This window comes from Rhinopithecus roxellana, chromosome 17, assembly GCF_007565055.1.
Source record: "Rhinopithecus roxellana isolate Shanxi Qingling chromosome 17, ASM756505v1, whole genome shotgun sequence".
In the NCBI taxonomy this organism is placed as follows: Eukaryota; Metazoa; Chordata; class Mammalia; order Primates; family Cercopithecidae; genus Rhinopithecus; species Rhinopithecus roxellana.
The window spans coordinates 74,854,529-74,877,310 of NC_044565.1; the positions used below are offsets into that span (position 1 = coordinate 74,854,529).

General features: G+C 38.9%; 1 protein-coding gene across 1 annotated transcript in view; it reads left to right on the forward strand.

Moving 5' to 3' along the window:
* Positions 1–14,363, forward strand: part of TTC27 (tetratricopeptide repeat domain 27) — a 188,279-nt gene extending 173,916 nt beyond the window's left edge. Inside the window, exons 17-20 of the mRNA XM_010372404.2 lie at positions 4,746–4,943; positions 6,218–6,329; positions 10,800–10,900; positions 14,128–14,363. Coding sequence (XP_010370706.1) covers positions 4,746–4,943; positions 6,218–6,329; positions 10,800–10,900; positions 14,128–14,250 — 534 coding nt within the window. The 3' untranslated portion in view covers positions 14,251–14,363. The remainder of the gene's footprint in view (positions 1–4,745; positions 4,944–6,217; positions 6,330–10,799; positions 10,901–14,127) is intronic.
* Positions 14,364–22,782: the final 8,419 nt, after the last annotated feature.

Sequence of the window (22,782 nt, forward strand, 5' to 3'; positions counted from 1 at the left end):
ACATTTACCTAGTTAAATTTGTTTTCACTTTTGATGAGGCAAGGGGTGTAGTGCTGGTAAACTTGTAGACTGCCCAAGAGGTAATTGTACTCATGGGTGATTCGTTTGATCAAAGAAATACTATCATAACACTCTTTACTCATTTTAATCTCAAATATCTATTTTCTAAAGAAAGGTTATGTATATGTTATATTAAAATTTATTGCTTTTGCAATCAGTCTGGATAACTGGAATTTGAATTTTCTGACTTAGTGGGAATAAAAATGATAATATTAGCCAGTAAGTTATACAATTACTGCAATGGTTTTTTAAAATAGTTGTTATCAGAGGCCGAGGCGGGCAGATCATGAGGTCAGGAGATCGAGACCATCTGGCCAACATGGTGAAACCCTGTCTCTACTAAAAATACAAAAACAATTAGCCAGGCATGGTGGCACGCACCTGTAGTCCCAGCTACTCAGGAGGCTGAGGCAGGAGAATCGCTTGAACCGAGAGGCAGAGGTTGCAGTGAGCCAAGATCATGCCACTGCACTCCAGCCTGGTCAACAGCGAGACTTTGTCTCAAAAAAAAAAAAAAATCGTTACCACTCTAGAACCACTTTTTAAGATTGAATATTAACTTCATTTGTTAATGTATTTAAATAACACTACATATTTTTCCTTCACTTTATGAGGTTTTCTTAAGTACAGGGAATAATTTTAAAGTAAATTTTTATTGAAATGTAGTGTACGTACAGAAAAGTATACAAATCATAAGTAAACATAAGAATTTTTTTCATGAAGAGAAAACACCTGTGTAACCAGGTGAGTCAGAGCATTACCAGCACTCCCCAAATTCCCCAAACCCTCCTTTCCTTCTTTTAGTCACTACCACCCCCAAATACCCCCAGGTAATCACCACTATGGGACATTAAAGGCAAGTCTAATAAATGAATATTCATGTGTGTCATCATTTTTTTCTTCTTCTTTGCCAATCTTTGAATGTATTTATGTCTGCTTTTTCTCTGTTTTTAAATGTATATTACAATAACAGGTATATAGTTTTACAAGTCAAATAATAGTAAAAGGCTCGTTACAAAGTATACCAATTTCCTTCTTTACCCCTCCTTACTCTTCAAAATCCTTCTCCTGAAAAAGAAACCCTTTAGCATCTCTTCTGCTATTTGCACATTTCCATATTTCATATTAATAGGTATTATATTACTGCTATTTTTTAATTAAACAAAATGAGGCATTATCTGTTGACTTCTTCTTATAGTAAATGAGAACTGTCATACCGGCACTTCCACTACTTCTCTTTCTTATCCTAATATATTTATATTAACAATTTTGGTTAAACAAATACACTAAATGCCTATGCAAATGATATTCAAAATTAGTATTATAGGATACTATGATTATGGGGGGCTTCTCTTCATTTTTTTGTGATATTAATAATCATCTTGGTTTTTATGTTTTTCTCTTTCTTTTTAAGCCTCTTGTCTGAAGTCATGATCTCTCCTGCCTTCCTTGTTCTGGCTTTGGTTCTGGATTATGGTCACTCACCCTTATGATTGCCAAATCCAGTGGAATCTTCCATTCCTGATCCTTCGTAGATGTACTTTACTTGTAACTTTCTCCTTCCTTGGTTTCCATGACATCACTTTGTTACCTTTCTGACCACTCCTTTAGTTTGATGAGTGAGTTCTCTACTTGCCCTCTTTTTTTTTTTTGGAGACAGAGTTTCACTCTTGTTATCCAGGCTGGGGTGCAGTGGCGCAATCTCAGCTCACTGCAACCTCTGCCTCCTGGGCCCAAGTGATTCTCCTGCCTCAGCCTTCCGAGTAGCTGGGATTATAGGCACCCACCACCACGCCCAGCTAATTTTTTTGTATTTTTAGTAGAGATGGGGTTTCACCATGTTGGCCAGGCTGGTCTTGAACTCCTGACCTCAGGTGATCCGCCTGCCTCTGCCTCCCAAAGTGCTGGGATTACAGGTGTGAGCCACAACACCCAGCCTGCTTGCCCTCTTCTTAAGTGCTGTGGTCTTTAAGATTCTATCCTCAGCCTTATTCTTGCCCAACACAGTCTTTTTAGGCAATATCTGCCATGACCCTCAATGACTCTCGTTGTCTATTCCTCCAGTGTGGAACTCTTCTTAGCTCCAGGCCCAGCTATGTCACTGGCCATTGAACATGCAGATGGGGAGCATGAAACAAATTGGTTATTGCCCCCCCTGCTCTCTCTTCGGGTGGTATCTGCATATGAACTGGGCAGAGGCATTCAGTATCTGCCCTACCTACAGTTTCATCCCCTGTCTAGCCCCACAACAGACAGATGCTTCACCTCCCTGCCCTTCTGCAGTTCCCTTCATGCCCCTGCAAACACACACACATGCACAGAGGAGGCACACACGCACTTGACCAACTTTTTCCATCTTCAACGCCAGCACTACAGCTCTTCATTTTTATTGGCAAGAACACCAAAAGCTTTCTCTCCCCACATCGTCTCCCCAGTAGGCTAAAGTGAAGGGACAGGATGTTGAGCCAACTGTGGGATTCCAGAAGAAGCAAAGTATCACTCATTATTGTGTTTCATTCTTACATATTAGTAACTATTTTAATAGACCATCTTTTTCAAAGCATGTTAATACCTGACATGCTTATAGAATGACCACTTGAAACAAGTAGTACACATTCAGACTGTTTCTTCTGCATTGTTACTTTCAGCTTTAAAACACCAATGAGATTGTAATATGAATTTCATTACTTTCAGATTTAAAAGTACACATGTGGGATTGTAATATGAATTTACAGACAGAGATAATGTACCTTGTCCAAACAAGAAAAAAAAAAGTACAACTGAATTTTCTGTCTTCTTTTATCACTATAGATAATTAGGACCATGAGTCTGAGTTCACATTCCTAAAAGTATCCACGTTCCAGAGGAGCCCCTACTCCTCAGCCACATCTCATACACAGATCAGAATGTTCTAGGAGGAGAGAGCAAGATCTCACACTGGTTGCATTTCTCTTAGCTACACTTTCCGACACAAGCATTTATTGAGTCAGGGCAATTGCCATATGCCAGGCAGTATATTAAACACTGGTGATACAAAATGATAAAATGCCATCCTCTCCCCACAGTTCACGGTAAAAATAAAGATGCGGGCAGCTGTCTCTTGGAGGCTTGCTTCTCGAAGTGTGCTGTACAGACCGTCAACATCAGCATCACCTGGGAGCTTACTGGAAATGCAGAATCTTGGTCCAAGATGGATCAGCATTTTTATCCAGGATTCTACATTTCTAACAAGCTCTGATGCCAGTGCTGTCAGTCCATGGACTGCGCTGACTAGCATGGTGTTACAGTACTTTCCTCAAGCTGGTTCTTTTGCTGTCCCACCATCAAAGGAGTGGAAGATTGAGGTTGTGTTTTCTGTGCCTTCAGATACACAGCCTAATGTAGATATGATAGATGTGCCTTTTTATAATGTAACCTGCTGCAGGATGCAGTTTAATCCATCTGTCAGCATTCAAAGCATCTGGGATAGAATGTGTAAAGACTAACTGATGATAATAAGATAGCCAAGAAGTTAGGCTGGGCGCGGTGGCTCACGCCTGTAATCCCAGCACTTTGAGAGGCCAAGGCGGGCAGGTCACGAGGTCAGGAGTTCAAGACCAGCCTGGCCAACATAGTGAAACCCCGTCTCTACTAAAAATACAAAAATTAATCAGGCATGGTGGTGCACACCTATAGTCCCAGCTGCTTGGGAGATTGAGGCAGGAGAATCACTTGAGCCCGGGAAGCAGAGGTTGTGGTGAGCCGAGATCGCACCACTGCACTCCAGCCTGGGCAATAGAGCAAGACTCCGTCTCAAAAAAAAAAAAAAAAAAAAAAATGGTGAGCCAGCTTGAGGTAGTTGGAAAAAGAGATACTTACTAGATACTTCGCATGCCTAATGCACATGTGTTAGCAGTTTGTCATGTAGTAATTGGGAAGGGCTAAGGACCTCTTTAAGCAGAGTTAGAAAGGTTATTATAGCAGCCCAGACTGAAGTTAACGAGGCCTAAACTAAGGTAGGAGAAGCTGTATTTAGGATTGTTTTCAATGTTGTTCTATTTAGGACAACAGCTATTTCACTGGCCATTGAACATGCAGATGGGGAGCATGAAACAGAATGTTGAAAACCAAATCAAATCAACATTAGGAATGTTGAAAATCAAATTAGTAGTTGTGGCAGAAGTGCGAGAGAATCTAGGTTGATGCTCAGGTTATTGGCTCTGGGAACTGTATGGATAGGCTTACCTGGAGATTCCAGGAAGAAGAGCGATTTGAGATCTATGTTTCATCTTGGATAGATGGAGAGGGATGTCGGTACGACCTGTGTGGTAGGTATTGAGGTGCACAGTCCTGGAGCTCCAGAGGGGAATCTGGCTGGAGTTGCATAGACACTAGTGAAACCTCCAGTCCCTCAGAGAGAATGTTCCAGGTGAGAAGAGCCAAGCACCGAACATGGGGCCCTTTGAATGAAAGAACCCTCTCCAGAAGCTTTTGAAGGGACATCCAGAGAGGTAGTCAGCATGAGATCCTAGAGAGTGCTTCAAGATTGAATTTTATTTTGTTTTTCAAAAGCTTAAAGGTGATACTCTTAACAAATTTCATAAGGTTTTTCATTGTCATTGTCTTTGATGATGGTGAGGTAGCTCTTTGTTTTTGTTATTTTTTGTTGGTTTCTAGCTTACCAGTTTCTCCTGTGCGTTTTTAAGGTCCTTAAAATTCTAGTCAGGGCAGTGATTGATGGGATGACTGATCGAAGTGGAGATGTCACAACTGGCCTCAAAGGAAAGCTGCAGGAGTTATTTGGCAGAGTGACTTCAAGAGTGACAAATGATGGAGAAATCTGGAGGCTGTATGCTCAAGTATATGGAAATGGGCAGAGTGAAAAGCCTGATGAAAATGAAAAGGCAAGTCCTTCATTCCTCCTGAGTCCTTACCTTTCATTTGAACATATCTGTAGTAGATCTACTTTTTTGATGGGTGGAGGAAGAGTTTAAGAATCTGAAAGATAAGATTAGTATGCCTGAGTTCAGTTCTGATTCAGAGTTTTTAACCTACATACTTTGAATTGTGGGCTGTAACATTCATCTTTTTATTTTCCACGAAGTTTTCTTACATGGTTCTCTGTTTCCTCCTAAAGGGCCTCCTGAAATGGCCACCGCTACTAAATCTGCAGCCAAGAGTTGGCTTTTGTTATTTACTCTACACCCCTTTCTGCAGGCACGTTGCTAAAGACTACAGTAGATGGGTATAAGGACAGAAGGAGTGTTTAGATCTGAGGTGGGGACTAGGAAAGGAAAAAGAGAAAAAGGAACAAGATAAGGATATTGGAAGAGAACTTTTAAGTCAAAACGTATACTTTTACAAAGGTTACCCTGCCCTTTCTCACAAGTGTGATAGAACACAAGTTCCACTCAAGTTATGCCTTTAGCTTCTTATCTTAGAACTTAAAGGAGCCTGCAGAGTTTCCAAGGTTGGAATAATTGTTTTATGTTTCTTTTCAAAACACCCACAACAAATCAAGTGTACTCCTTGCGTGGGTTTGGAATTAGCCACGGCACAGCTAATCTGTGGGATTCTTAGCCATTCTCTCCTCCCTCAGTCCACACAGCTGGCTTGCATTGTGGCCTTGTCAGCCCAGAGAACACGTATCACCTGCACACATGCACACTCCTACTTTCATGTCCTTCCATTTCTCCTTGAATTATGGACTTTCTTGCATATATGGAATTAACAGTATCCAGAATTCTCTGATCTGTGACTTCTCCCTCAAGGATTTGAAAGAGGGTGCTTTAAACATCTGTGAGATTACATATATCTACCAGCAAGTTCATTGTTTTAACCAAGTTCATGCCTCATTCTCCAAACAGGTTTTTTAAACTGATGGCTACAAATGCTGAGAAAATCTGTACATTTACAGATTTCCAAACCTGGCCTTTGTATTTTTCTGGTTACAGGGAAGTGTCTCAATCCAGGTACATCCATTTGATTTCTTGCCATGGCTTCTTGCCGTTGGGTGTGCATTTCTACCCCTTCTTTGATGAGAGTATTAGACGCTGTGCTGTACAACACAGATGCTGCTTTTTCACATTGGAATTAGTTCCATATGACTTCCAGGAAACAGAGTTTGAAATGTGAATTCTACTTGTTATACTGAATGTTGTTCTTTCTCTTTCCTCAGGCATTCCAGTGCCTCTCAAAGGCATGCAGGTGTGACACCCAGTCCAATTGTTGGGAGAAAGATATTACATCATTTAAGGAAGTTGTTCAAAGAGCCTTAGGACTTGCACATGGTATTTGATGTAACATTTGATATCCATGGAATGTTTTGACTTATTTTCTACTAAAAAAAAGAGTGTTGGTCAAAAGTTAAGTTCTATTATAAATAATATCAAATTATTTCATTATATTGACATTGTTTTTTTTAATTCAGCAAACATTCATAGACCACCTACTATGTAATAGGCATTTTGGAATAATAAGAAGAAACAGGATGGAGGCTTATATTCTGCTGGAATAAGTAACAGAAATTAGAAACTTTTTTACAGATGTGAAACACCTTTACAACTTTATATAACCTTCATTCCACACTGAGTCTCTTTGTGTTGATTACATAGCATTAAGGAAATCTGTTAACTTTAACTTGACTCACACATAGATCTCTGGAGTACATAGCAATATGCAAAGAGCTATAGCATATACAAAAGAAATATAAAATATAAGCCTTACCCTTGGGGAACGGTAGAGGATATTGTTTGAGGAGAGGTTTAACCTTACATACAAAATTATATGCCTGCTGGGTAAATATAGTCCAAATAAGTATAGCTTTCAATTATTAATTTTTAAAAATGTCAGTTAAATTTGGTAATGCATTTTTATATTTATATTTGAATATGGGTGTGTGATGCAGTCCCAATAAAATAATGATGCCCCCAATGTTAAGAACTGAATCATAAGGACCTTAAACCAATCCTAAAGTTCTCCTCCTACTTCCCTGCCCAACTAACCTCCTTGCTGCCACTAATGATTACAACAAATAGGGAGCAAACAGGGAAGCATGCTCTACCACATGCTTGCTAGTTGACCTTGGGTAAATAATTTAACTTCTCTGAGCCGTACTTTGCTCGTCAGTAAAATGGGGTAATACCTACCCATGAAGAATAAATGAAAACATTCAAACACTTAGCAGTATTTCACACGTGGTTTAGATGTTGATACCCTACCCTCTCACCACCACCCTCTTCCTTCCAAAATAGAGGACTTGAGCTGTAGATGATAAGGGACTCAAAATAAAAAGAGAAAAATTAAGCATAAGGATAAAGTTTGGCTTGCTTATAAAGAAGGCACAGAACTTTCAAACAATTTAGAAATTAGCTTGGTAGTTGAAAATTCTACTTTTGACCTTTGATATGTTTGACCTAAAGGATATAAATATCTAATTTCCTGGGTCACCTAGCTTTTGGCAGAGAAGGTAGAAGTACTGAGCTCTATATAGCTGAAAGTCAATGTAGAAAAGTTTGGGGTAATTGCTAATAGAGCGTAGAAGGATGTTTTGGGGGTGGTTAGAATTCATGTGGGTGGGCTTAGATGGGATCCAGTCCTTATGCTTTTGGTCGTTGTGGATATAGTATGATATTTGGGGAAACCCACACCGATGTATTAGGTACATAATTAGCAGGGTGGGATTTACTTTGAAAAATTTATCTTATCTACTTCAACTTGCCAACTCTAAGCATTTATATGAACTGCTGGTCTGTAACAGTCAAAGCCACGATATTTTCTGTACTCACCAAGTAATGGTATTAAACCTGTCAAAGAGAAATATGCAGGTTAAAGAGATACTCTAGGAAAAATCTTTATTTTGCATCTTAAAGTTGGATTTAAACTATTATTGGCATCATTTTCTTCATCAGGGCAATACTTGGAGAAAAACAAGTGTCCATTCTTTTAAGTTCTCCTTTGACATCATTGAATTATGTGTTCATGCTCCTACAGCATTTTAAGCATATTTGAGTGGATGCCCAGCTTTAGTTTCTAATGGTATTTTAGATTTACAAAGATAAATCTTAACCGTTTCCTTGTTAACTTTCGTATATCAGGGCTCAAAGAATAAGCTGGGTTTCTCTGTGTGTGAGTCTCTTCAAAACATTGTTCTTCCACCCCACCCAATTATAGAAAGGAAATACAGTCAAGCATCCCATGGCAGCATTTTGGTCACCAGTGGACCCACATATATGACCGTGGCCCCATAATATTATCAAACCATATTTTTACTATACCTTCCCAATGTTTAGATAGACAGATACTTACCATTGTGTTCTGATTGCCTGCAGTGTTCAGTACAGTCACATGCTGTACAGGATTGTAGCCTAGGAGTAGTAGGCTATATACCATGTAGCCTGAGTGCATAGTAGGCTATACCACCCCTAGGTTTGTGTAAGTACACCCTATGTTGTTCTCACAACAACAAAATTGCCTAACCACATATTTCTTACACTGTATCCCCATCATTAAGTGATGCATGACTGCATAACATTTTTAAAAATCTCCACATGATTTACTCCTTGGGTTGCTATCATTAAGGCCATGCACTTCAGAAAGCTTGATAAGATACTGCAATCTTGATATAATATTTGAGGCCTCCCTATAACAGTGTCGTCATTGTGTGCTCATTTGTATTGTCTGGAAGGTATACATTTATAGTTTCTGCTATTTTATTTTCTGGGAAAGGGTGGGCTAAAGTGTTTTAGCTCTTTGCCATCCAAGAGTTTTTAAAATAAGAGTTAATGCATTTTAACTGCAGTCTACAGAGGAGGCGCTGCTGCTTCAGATTTTCTGATGATTTGAAACAGCAAGTTATTTCTCGCCCTCTGGCTGTCTCTCTCTGTCTCAATCTATAATGCCTTTTGGAAATGGGATTGAGTAGGAAAACTAATAGAGTATATCTGTCTTTTTGCTTTACTTTTGTTTTTGTCAGAATACAAATAAGGGATTAAAAAAAGAAATACAGCAGTTTCTGATCTAAACTGCTAGGTACTAAACAGCTCAAATACCACTGACATGGTGGTTGCAACTTTCCTCTACTAAGAAAAACAGACTAATAATCCTCACTACCTCTGGGCTAACTCTGCTTTTTGAAAATGGGCTTAACATTGCTAATTACTATGCATCCTTTCACCTTTTAATGAGAAATGTCAAAGTCTAATTATTATTCCTCATTATTACTCTGAAATAGGAATGTCAAACCTAGTTCTTGCTGGCCTTGGAAGATATTATTAATTAATGACAGAACTCTGTTTTGCCAGGCATAGGCAGCCTCTACAGATTGATTAGTGTTTGCATGCAAAGAGAAATCTTTTGGGCTGGGTATGGTGTCTCATGCCTGTAATTGGGAGGCCGAGATGGGTGGATCACTTGAGCCCAGGAGTTCAAGATCAGCCAGAGCAACATAGTGAGACCTCATCTCTACCAAAAAATTTAAAAAAATAAAACATTAGCTGGTTGTTTGTGGCATGCACCTGTGGTCCAGCTACTTGAGAGGCTAAGGTAGGAGAATCGCTTGAATCCTGGAGGTTGAGGCTGCAGTGAGCCATGATTGTGTCACTGCACTCCAGCCTGGGTGACAGAGCGAGACCTTGTCTCAAAAAGAAAAAAATGATTTTCTATCCTTGGTCTACAATCTAGAGTATGAAGTAGACTTTAATCCTTGTGCTGTTTAGTGTCATGTTAAAATAGTATCTGGTTATCAGTCTGTTTAAATTTAGTGAGCATAATTTAGGGAACAAAACCAAGAACAAGTCAGTGGGGAAATATTGGGCATTATGTTTGTACAAAGCTCTTTACTTGTTCTCGTAAAGCATTAATAGCCAGGCCTTCTACCAGGAAGGAGGATGCCTTCTTCGTAATTTCAGGTTTTGGTCAAATGGGTTCCACAGAGTGCTGTGAGCAGAGTTGTGAGTCACTCTTCCCCCTTCCCTGCTGATGCCAAGCCTTGCTCAGGAACTCAAGAACCTGGCTGCGGTCACGTTCTCTAAATGAAGACACATAGGTTGTTGTCAGTGCTTCCTGAATGGTGCTTCAAACCCTGATGATGAAAATGCAGTAAAAATTGAGCCATACAGATCTGGCACGTCACTTCCTTGGGCTTGTGTCATCAGCAGTTGTGAAGTCCCCATTGGGGACTTGGTAGCATGGAAAGCCACACAAAGATGTGCTGCATCTGTTTTTGTCTGTGTGGGTACTTTGTTTTCAATAATATTTTGTCTCCTCGCCTAATTTTATTTGTCTCTGCACATGTGTGCATGTGTGTGCTCAAATGCATGCATGTATAGGTGTTTAGGGTCTCTCCCCAGTGATCCATAACTCACCAAAAATCACCTGTTTTTCTCAAAATTCCCTGGAGCTGTAAATGATCATTCTTAAAGGAGGATAGAGAAAGGCCGCGTTCTGTGGCTCACACCTGTAATCTCAGTGCTTTGGGAGGCTGCAGCAGGAGGCTCGCCTGAGGCCAGTAGTTCAAGGCTGCATGCCACACCTCCAGCCTGAGCGACAGGATGAGACGCTGTATCTTTAAAAAAAAAAAAAAGAAGGATAAAGGGAAAAGCTATGTACACAATTTTTCTTTTTCAAAAATAAAAACTTTCCAGGTAGAAGTGTTTCTAAAGTCTGTTACTATAAAATTCTAATTAAATAATTGGCTTTTGTCCCTGTGAATTATTATTAACACTTTTTAATAGATGTTTCTCTCCATATTTATCTTCCAGTGGCCATAAAATGCAGTAAAAACAAATCCAGTCCCCAAGAAGCTGTACAAATGCTTTCTTCAGTTCGACTCAATTTACGGGGCTTGTTATCTAAAGCCAAGGTGAGAGTGACATGTGAATTAATTGGAATTGTCATATAGAAAAAGGTCATTAGTATCAGCTTATTGCTGTTAAATCTTCTTTTACATCAGTGATAATTTTAGGCGCATGTTATATTTTGTATAGCAGCCCCCTCATGGTTGATTGTGTTAGTGAGGATACTGTTGGCCCAATGGCTACACCACTCTAAATGTGTGTGACTTAAGAGTCTTTGAAATTGGCCGGATGCAGTGGCTCATGCCTGTAATCCCAGCACTTTGGGAGGCCAATGCGGGCAGGTCATTTGAGGTCGGGAGTTTGAGACCAGCCTGGCCAACATGGTGAAACTCCATCTCTACTGAAAAATAGAGAAATTAGCTGGGCGTGGTGGTGGGTGCCTGTAATCCCAGCCACTCGGGAGGCTGAGGCAGGAGAATTGCTCGAACCCGGGAGGCAGAGGTTGCAGTGAGCCGAGATTGCGCCATTGTACTTCAGCCTGGGTGACAAAGTGAGATACCGTCTCCAAAAAAAAAAAAAGTCTTTGAAATTAATGTTCACAATTCAGCCCTTAATGCTTTCCTTAAATTAAATTAAAACAATGCTCTTGTATTTATTGTCATTTTCCCCCAAAGTGTGGCATATATGCCACTGGTAAACTTCTGGTTTAAATATATATTCGTTTCAGTACATATTAGAAAAAAGTAGACTAGCTCATCAAGCCTATAATTTCATCAATATTATTGCTTATTTTGTATTTCAAGTAGCAATGTAATGTTTCCTTTTAAAAAGACTCTTAAGTAAAAAAAAAAATTGACTTAGATAAAAATATTAAGTAGGTGGTATATGGATTTGAGCAAAATTGTTAAGGTAGATGGCAATTGAGGTTTGACAACTGAAATGTGCCATTAGTTCACAACAACTAACTTGTGGACCAGTGCTGGGCCAGAGATGCCTAAGAATCAATCAGGGAGTTTTATCGAAAACTGGATTGATTCCTGGGCTCTATCTGTGACCTATGTAGATTCAGGTCTGGGATGGACCTAGGAGATCTGTTGAATTTCCTGTGTGATTTTACTGTGCAGCCAGATTTGGATTATACCTCTGGAAGCAAAATTTGGACAAATATAACTTCTAGCACAATTTACCACTTACTTTTCTAGCCTTTACTTGCTTTCACTATTGCATATTGGGTTGCAAAGTAATTTTGACTTACTTCTGAGAGTAAGTCTCTGGTACACGGAGGCCACTTCTGAATACCTTTTTACTCTGTAACTGCCTTTCCAGAGTTTTTTTTTTTCTTATTAATAGTTTGATCTTTTCAGATCAAGGCATCATTTTTGCCTCTTTAATTAACTTACTCACTTTTCCTATTTATCTGCATGACCCAGGAGAGCTATATTTCCTCCTAGCTTGGCAGCACAACTTCAGAATTGTGTCTCTCAGAAATCTGTAAGAGCTCCCTCAAAGTCACAAAGGCAGGGTTTTTTCCTGTGACTTTCCTTAAAGTGGGAGCTTTGTTTCCTACCTTTCGATTATATCACCAACCCATCCACACTAGTTTACTTCTTCAGGCTGTGCTGTGGCTTCCTTTTGTCTATGCAAAGCTTTTTCTTATGAATTACTACTTTATATAAATCTATACTTACATGACTTGAATAGTATTGTCTGTGCAGGTACTGCACGCCTTTCCATATTATGGTAGAGTCCCAAATAATGAAAATGTGGCCCCAGAACATCATCTGTGTTGAGATTTTTGTTCTCATTAGATGCCAACTGGATTATCCAAAAATGGGAAAAATTACTTCTCAGTGCCTCCTCTGAAGCATATTTTACATATATTTGGTAGTCTCTTGTTTCATAGATCTTATACCTTTTCTATTTAATGAATTAGGTTTGTCATACTGAAATGCATTCCAAAAAAGTCACTTTTTTAGAATACTTTAAAAAGTGAAAATGAATTAAGATTGAAAATGAATGAGGATAACTATGTTAAATTGCTTACAGCCTATGTTAAATAGGCTTACTTGAATGAATCTCAGGTCTTTTCTTGCCAGGCCAGGGACTTCATGGAAATAAGCTCCTAGTACCTAGAGACTCACCTAACAAATCATCCAGCCCATGCTCTCCCAGGACAGAGTGACTCCCCTGCCCATTTGCACCCTGTCCTTATACAGGTTTGCTGCCAAGAGTGGCATGAAGGGGCTGTTCATGAGAATGCTGGAGAGCCTGGACACAGAACAGAGTCTCAGCAAATTACTCATTTTTTTTCTAAGCCTCAGTTTCTCTGTGCTTCCTCCTTACCCCACAGGGAAGTGATGCAGATTGATTATGATTTGCAAGCACTGTAAGTCTTAGTTTAAAAACACACACACACAAAACTAAAAAAAAAAAAACAAAAAAACTATGTGAGGCTAGATTATTTTCCTAAAAGGTGTCTTCTCTACTGATGACATTGGAGCAGTTCCTACTGCATTTTGTTATGAAATGCTGTACAAATCATATAATCAAATCCAATGAAACAGATATTTGGCAAGCTACGTAAATGATATTTCTGAATAAAACATAAACACAGTTGCATGTACACATGTGCTCACGTGTGCACACACACGCATACAATGGGTCATAAAATCCTGAAGCTGATTTTCTTGGGGGCCTGTGTTGGCTCAGCAGGCAGTTCCTGGAGAGGCATTTCCAAATGTTTTCAGCTATGGTGGCATTATTGAAATATGATTCATTAAACCTCCCAAGGCAATTCCTTTTTCAGGGAGAGGACACAGTTATTTTTATTTTGCTGGACTTTTTTGCTAGGATAATCTTTGTGGTCTCTGAGGCCTAAGCCAAATCAGTTTTCAAATAAGTAGCATAGAGGGTATGATTTATATGAATTTGAATATAGAACATATTTGTTTTGCTGCATACACAATAAATAAACTCGTTTTGTTTGGTTGGATTATGCCTGTTCATCCAAAAACCATCCTATAACATTGAAATGAATAACCAGAATTTAGCCAAATGCTTTGAAGAGCAGAGCTGATTTGAATTTATAAGTTCACGCATGTTGTTTTGATTCACCCTTTAATTGCAGCTTGTACATTTCTAGAGGCTAGTGAACAGAAAAAATGCTACCATTGCTATTATAATTATATAGTATTATTATGCAAAAGGTTTTTTAACTCCATCCTCTGTATCTATTTTATTTTAAAGAAATTTTTATTGTTTTAATACTTCTGCTTTGTTTTTTATATTACAGCAACTTTTTACAGATGTGGCCACTGGAGAAATGTCCAGGGAATTAGCTGATGACATAACAGCCATGGACACCTTAGTGCTAGAGCTCCAAGACCTAAGCAACCAGTTTCGAAATCAGTATTGATTCTGCTGGAAGCAGATTCTGGAAAAGGTGTTTTCACCTTCTGGTAAAAGATACATCTGTATATCTGAAATGCAAGATACTGATTTTTAAAATAAATTTGTTTTATGACTTAACATTCTTGGTTTTGTGATGTTCTCAATTTTATATGCTTTCTGAAGTACATTGAATTTTTAAAATTCCCTATTTCTTTAGGTCTAATTACAGTTGAATTCAGTATTTTTATAATTCTTGAGGTATTTTGGCACAAAGAGCAAATAAATTCATTTTGTTTTAAATATAGGGTTTATTTTCTTTCAGCCTAACATTAATTGGATCATACTTTGGAAAACCTTAGTCTAAACAGGTGAAAATCACATACTACAAGTTTGTGAAATCATTAGATTGACTGCTTTATTGTTCAAAAGTGATAAAAGAGTGGATTTGGAGGTAGAAACATTTATGGTTCTTGAGATTTTGTGCTTGTTTCAGAAAGATACAGACTTGGTGAAACTGGAAATGAGCATGGTTTAACTTCTAAATCAAGAAAATGCAAGAAAAAAATGGCATAACCTAAATTTTTACTTAGTTACTAGGAACTAGGCTGTTGCCACTTCATTATGTATACTGCCGGCCCCAAAGATGGTTGTTTAATTAGGGTACTGTGGGTGAAGACAGCTATTAATGGTGCCATATTACAGAAATGCTAAAGTAAAATGCTTTCAATGTCTATGGAACCAAATATTGAAGGCAGCAGCTGAGCTTAATAATCTTAGTACAAAAGTCATAGTGAGGAATTCTAAGTCCTGGCTTGCATTGCTAAATTTTGGGTCCCATGTATAAATCACTTGGCCCTTTTTTCTTTTTCCATGTTGTTATATATAAGATGTAAATAATTTCTTTTTATTTATTTATTTATTTATTTATTTATTTTTTATTATACTTTAAGTTCTAGGGTACATGTGCATAACGTGCAGGTTTGTTACATATGTATATTTGTGCCATGTTGGTGTGCTGCACCCATCAACTCGTCAGCACCCATCAATTCATCATTTATATCATGTATAACTCCCCAATGCAATCCCTCCCCACTCCCCCCTCCCCATGATAGGCCCCGGTGTGTGATGTTCTCTACTCGTAGCTTCCTTGTGAGTTTCAACTGCCTTTGGAAACTTAATTCATAATCCATTAAGTATTCTGACCATTTAAAAACGGTCTTTAAAAAACTCTTTCATTAATGAATTTTGGTTATGAATGCTTACCAGTGCTCAATGCTCTCATTTCTTAACCACCTGCTTCTTTTCTATTAGCATATTAGCCTTAAAAACAAAAGTGGGCCTATGTCCCAAAGCAGTTTCTCTTATAGCAGAGACAATACCTGTGAGAAAGACCAATACAATGAGTTAACATTAAGGGTCTACTTAAACCTTTTCTAGAAGTCATTGAGGAACAGATGGGTGAATGGATGGGTGGATGCTTGAATGGGTAGATGGAATAAGGTTTTAAGATTAATTTTTATTAGTATCAAGCTGTGAACCCTAATAGAAAATGGACAGAAAATAAATACTGAAAAGGACAATCATTTCAGCAATCAAGTAGAAGACTGAAGTAGAACATCAAAGTTGTAGAAGTGTTTGGTCTTCAGTTTGCTTTCCTTGGGTTCAAGGTAGAAAGGCATCAGTGATTGTGAGAAGTCACAAACCAAGTCACAGAAGAGCTATCTCCTCACAGTGGCGTTCTCCAATGCTGTGCTGGACAAAGTCTGTGCCCTCTTTTATCTTGGAGTGATCTCACAAAAGCAAGAGCTGTTAGATGTTTTCCTTTCTTTAAAGGCATAGATCTATTAGGTGTTTTTTTGTTTTTTATTTTAATCTTACTGATGTGAGTGTTTAAGATAATTGAAGAAAATGTGTGGGGAGGTAAAGTAGGGAAAACTTGGGGTTTTCTAATTAAAGCCTCATCTCTACTAGCTAAGATTTAATATTTAATTTAGCTACTTGGTTTTTTCATCTGACAGATGAGTATGGTGATAATAGCACTTTCCATCAAGTTGTTCCTCTCTCTTAAAACGTTTCCACCTAACCTCAGAGTTAGTGATACAGAATCTGTATGTACTCTAGCCTGGGTGACAGAGCAAGACCCTGTTTCAAAAAACAAAATGGAAAAAACCTTAAAACAATGCTGTATTATTTATTATACGGTCTTTGGTGCTTTGTGTTGATATATTATGGTTAAATACTTGTGTTTCCAAATGCCTTATGTTCTATAAGTTTCACTTTGGTTTCCTAATATTAACACTTTTGCTTTCAGAATTATTCTTTTGCTTTTTCAATTAGAAAAATAGAGAAGATATGATCCTCTAATCTTACTGCCTTCCCAGATTGTGAATAATAATTATAATAGCTACAAGTTACTGAGTTCTCACTATGTACCAGGCACTTCACATAGCATCATCTTTGACCATCAAAAGAGCCCTGCTAGGTCTGTTCGTGATATCACTGGAAAACTAAGGGTCACAAACTCTGGAAAGAGAAAGAGCCAGGATTTGAAGACTGCTAAAGCCTGCATTGTTTCTGCTTGTGCTGAAGCTTCCAGTTGACCGCTGATTTCAATCTTCTCTTTCTAACAATGGGATCTGGAAAGTTTGCCTGGCATCATTTATAAAGTTCTCCAAGAGAAATTCTGTGAGGTCTCTGTTAATAATAGCCTGTGGTTTGTTAAGGTGATTTACTCTTGGCTGGGTGCGGTGGCTCACGCCTGTAATCCCAGCACTTTGGGAGGCCAAGGCGGGTGAATCACCTGAGGTCAGGAGTTCGAGGCCAGCTGACCAACATGGTGAAACCCTGTCTCTACTAAAAATGCAAAAAAATTAGCCGGCCGTGGTGGCGGGTGCCTGTAATCCCAGCTACTCAGGAGGCTGAGGCAGGAGAATCACTTGAACCCGGGAGGCGGCGGTTGCAGTGAGCTGAGAATGTGCCACTGCACTCCAGTCTGGGCAACAAGAACAGAACTCCGTTTCAAAAAATATATATATTATTTACTCTTTTTAAATAAAATTTTAATAAATTCCTCACTAGCTTTTCCCCAGAGGTAGCATAATAAACATAGTAAATGGGGCCCCTAACTGCAAAAGAGAGAAGATAGACTTCAGTGGAATACCTAAATGCAAACTCAAGAAGCTTGCAGAGCTGGTACTGAGACTGGAAGGCAGAGCAGTGGCCGTGTGTTGAGAGGTGGGAGCAGGTGGAACTCAGAGCTCAGATTCCCAGAGTGGACGCTGAGGTCCCCATTTACGGGTGAAAGGCTTGGACCCACCTTGGATGGAGCCTTAGCACAGATGAGGACCACAGCCATTGAAAGCATCGACTTGTTTGACTGTGTATCAAGACTATTCTTATGCTGTACTTGTTTCTCTTGGGCATGCCATTAGTGTGGTATTCATAAGCAGAAATGTAAAAAAGAAATGACAAGAAGTATGTGTAGTAAATCCACCTACTTTCTAGACTTAGTTCAAAGATTATGACCTAAGCAGAGGTCTGGTTCGTTTAGGCTTTGTGAACACTTGTCCAAATTATAGTAGGTTTACTAGCTAAAAACCCTGGGTGAGTCTGATGAAAAGTATTTCTTTCTTTCCATTGCTGTTTTTGTAACATCCACATCAATCTAAATTGCTGTTTAGATAAGGTAACTCTACTTTACTGGCCAAGAGTGAGGAATAAAGTCTGTTAAGTGGATGCAACACACTTCCTTTCTGCCTGTTCATTCAACAGGCCCTATAGTGAAATGGCAAAGAGCCTTTATTCAAATGGTGGATGCCATGCTGTGGTAATACAGATGGATTTTTCACAACATGCAGAAGTGCTTATAAATAGATACGTTTCAATCAACAAGTAGCTTATTCAGGCATGTGCTCAAATATAGTAGCTGCATTCATTAGACAGACATTTCCACTAATCCCAAGACTATACTAATAAAAGAGTAATCCCTTATGGGCTAAAGGTGGTGCTGGTTTGCTTTTAACTCTTAGAGTCCTTCACACACCAAGGCCTAATAATAATTGTAGCTGTATTTGGTTTTCACCAAGTGAACTTAACCCATTTATGCCGGAGGTTGCAATTTCTAAAATGTTTGCAGTCAGAGCTTGGTGATGATCTTGAGCAGTAGAATATAAATAATTCTCACACACTTAGCGTTCCGATAATGGAACACTAAGCATGAATGGATTAAAAGCTGAGCTTATCTTGGAATTTTTCTATTCTTGTTTTTTAAATTGCAGGAGCTTAGTGAAGAAAGAGGTGCTTTTTACTCTAGATATGTAGCTTGCAGCAAAGCCAATTCAAAAATCAATTTGTGTGTGTGTGTGTGTCTGTGTATGTTTTCTCAATTCTTTATCATAAAGCATTTCTCTCTTTCACCTTGGTTAACAGAAGTGTTCGCCTGAGCACATTGTTTTGTTCTTTGATGTTAGGATAAATAACAAGTTAATGATCAATTTTGAGAGCATTTACAAGCTCTCACTATAGTGGTTTGCCTTTTTACATGGACTTTTTCCCCTTCAATAGCTCTTGACTCCTCCTGTGTTACTCAGAGCTAGCTGTAATCCGTTTGTTTAGCACAATACCAAAATTTTTCCCTTGCCAGTGATGTCAAATCTGCCTTCCTTTTTATTATTCTGACTTATAAACTGCAGTGACCTCTGAGTCAACTTCACCATCTCCTGGCCCTGTGCCAACATTGTGATCTGTGAAAAGAGAGTCCTGCCAAGGGCTACGAGGCAGAAAACTGGTATTATTAAAGTGGTCTTCTGAACGGTAAGTATCAGCCATTTTCTAATCTTTTGTGATGTTACTGCCAGAAAGGGGGAGGGGGAGGTAAATCATGTTAATGTTAAGGATCTAACCCATGCATTGCTAACCTTTTCCAGATTGGGGGCTCAGATGCACATCAATGTCTATAGGCACAGAGAAATTATTGCACAGCACTGTTCACAGACAGACGTGCTTCTTGAAGACTCTATTACTGTGAGTCTCGAAGAAGTTTCTTAATTTCTGAGCCTCAGTTCCCTTATCTGTAGCCTGTTAGTGATCCATATTGTACAGGGGTGTTATATACAAGACAAATTGAGAAGATGCATATAAAGTGCTTTAAAAATAAATGATATAGAAACATGATGCAAGCAAGAGTGTCTTAAAAACTGTTTGATTATTAACACTGACAACCTTTTCTGTGCCCCACTCAGGAGCCTGATGACATTCAGTGCTGCTGGGCCGCAATACCAAAATGTTTATTAGCATTTTCATTCTGTAGCAACCTTTTCCCCATTTCTGGGCGGCAAGTGGTGATAAGGGAAGGGATAAAGAAGAGAACATGATGGATTTTTATGAAGTAAATGAGAAAGAACCAAGTTCCCATCATTAGGATTTCTCAGGTTGGTGCTAAGAAAAGGAAAGAAAAAGAAGGATGGGGAGGAACAGGCAAAAGCAAAACAAAAAACTGATGAAACGGGGAAGTGGCTGACTAGGATGAAGTCAGAGGATTAGAAGACCTGGATGAAGTCTCAGCTTTACCACCTCCTAGCTGTGACCACACCTGATCTCCTGAACCTCTCAGCTCCAATTTCCTCAGCTATAAAAATGCAAATACCCACCCTACAGACCAGACTGAATTTATCAGATGATGTATGTGAAGTACTTTGTGAGCAACTGTGTACAATTAGTTATTGTTATGATCAAGAGAAAGGGGCATTGTGGATGGTCTATCAGTTCCCAGGGCCTGGTGGAGTCCCTGGATAGGAGTATGCAGCAACTTGACTCCAGTTTCTGTAATCCCATGGGGGTCATAACCCTGGGGTTTGAAAAACAATGCTGCAGAATATCTTTCAGTCTTGCCCTTCATCACTCTATTTACTGAATCAATTTGGCCTAGAGGATATCTGGTGCCAGGGTTGATAAAAGCTGTCTTGGTATTTTTACAGCTGTCTGGTCAGAAGACGTGCTTATGCCATAACAGCTCCAGCTCCTTCTCTCTCTCTCTCTCTCTCTGTCACACACACACACACACACACACACACACACATACACATGCAAACAGCACTAGAATGTGCTTTACATATGAAGTTGATTCCCCTGATCATTATCAGTAGGACATAGGGTGATTTCTTCAGATAGGTATGCCCTGATTAATGTTGACCCTCCTCCTTTAATAAATTACAGAAGTATTCCATGTTTATCTACAAAAAATTAGAAAATACAAATAAGCAAGAAGAAAAAAAATCATCCAAAATCCCACCCTTGTAGAAGATATAACCCTGTTAACTTTTTTGTATTTCCTTCCAGACTATTTATTATATAAATAAATACACATATATCTGAGAGATAATGGCTTTTTGTTTGTTTTTACTTAATTAAGCTTTTCAGTAAAACACATGGAAGCAGGCCCTTTATGAACATTTGTGGAGTTCCAGGCCAGAGTAAATATAGATGCCTGCTTACTATATATCTAAATATTTCAAAGTTAAAAATCAAGCAAATAAATGGTTAAATAAAATTGGTTTTATGCTTTGATTGTGATAAATATTCCTTTATGATGACTTGGAAGGCCATATTTTAATTTGGAGTTCTTAAACACCTCAGAACTCAACCAGAAGGGGGAGCAGAGAGAGTCCGCTCCCTTCCCCTATCCTGCTTTGCAGGGTCCCAGGTACACATGTGCACATGCCGGCTACAGGTCTCAGGCATGTCTTCAGCACCCACAAACAGCTCTGCATGGCTACCACTCAGACCTGGGAGTTCACAGACCAGAGGGCACTCCACCCTCAGGAATATGGGCAGCAGAAGAGAGGCACATGCAGCCTCCAGATGCAGGCTTTGGGCCTGTGGGCAGGGAACTCTTGGGGTCCCAATTACCTGAGCACAGTCTAGAAAATGGGGCTAATACAGGCTCTAGGCATGAGCAAAAAGTGTCTCGAGGAGGGAGAAACAGAAAGTCCCAAAACATAGGCATTCATTGCCTTGGTTTAAGGGTGGTACTGGTGGGAAAATGGTGTCAGACATATAGGAGTTGTTGGGAAGAACACCTATTCCTCTCTCCTTAATATTCCTTGAAAGAGAAAATTTCTGTTCCACAAGGTAGGAAGGAAAAGAATAGGAGCCTCTCTTTACTCCATATTTATTCCAAGGGAGGAGGAGTGACTTAAGGAACTAGACAAATCCAACTCTCTCTCTCTCTTTCTCGCTCTGTGTGTGTGTGTGTGTGTGTGTGTGTGTGTGTGTGTGTGTGTGTGTGTCTTTCTGTCTCTCTCTCAAGATAGGTAAAACCAAGGTCTGTCAACCTTGACACTGTTGGCATTTGGGCTGGATAATTCTTTGTTGTTGGGGGCTGTCCTGTGAATTTTTATTTTTATTTGTTTGTTTGTTTATTTATTTTTGAGACAGAGTCTCGTTCTGTTACCCAGGCTAGAGTGCAGTGGCGGGATCTCTGCTCACTGTAACCTCTGCCTCCTGGGTTCAAACGATTCTCCTGCCTCAGCCTCCCAAGTAGCTGGGACTACAGGTGCCCACCGCCACGCCCAGCTTATTTTTGTATTTTTAGTAGAGATGGGGTTTCACCATGTTAGCCAGGATGGTCTCAATCTCCTGAACTTGTGATCCGTCTTGGCGGATCATGACACCCCAAGCGTCTCCTGGGAGACAAAATCACCCTCTTTTGAGAACCAGTAGGTTAAACAACAGATTAGGCAGATAAGGAAAGAATTAGTGAAAGGAAGGATAGCTCTAGAGATAATTCAGCACATTCTACATCAGACAAGGAGAGAAATAAAAGTAGTTAAGAGACACATAGGACAGATTTCCAGAAGAATATATCTAATCAGAATTTCAGGATATGAAAGAGAATTGGGAAGAAGTAATTGAAGAGTTAACGGCTGACAATTCTTCAGAATTGATGAAAATTATTCTCAAATTCAGAATATCCACATAGACTTAAAATCACCCCTCAATTTACACATACACATAGCCTAAAGGATTTTTAAAAGGAAAAAATTTTAAATTATACCATTTATAATAGCATGAAAAATTCAGATACTTTGCAATAAATCTTTTTAAAGATTGATAAAGGCACATATATCAGCAGGAAAAAACATTCTCTGGCAGACTATACATTATATGTGTTGAAACACCACTATAGCACATAAATATCTGCATGTTATTATATGTCAATTAAAAAATAAAATAACTTTTACAAAGTCCTAAATTTAAAAATGGTGAGAAATACTATGCGAATGAATTGGTAAACTCAATATAGTAAAGATGTTGTTTCTCCTCAATCTGATCTATATATTCAGTAGCATCTTAATAAAAATTCTAGTCTACTTTTTTGTGGAAATTTAAAAATATGATTCTAAAACATAGAGGTTGAGCATCCCAAATTCTGTATCTAGAAAACACTATAGTCCTTCCTTCAGGTGATAAACAACTTCAGCAAAGTTTCAGGATACAAAATTAATGTACAAAAATCAGTAACATTCCTATATATCAACAATCAGCCACGCTGAGAACC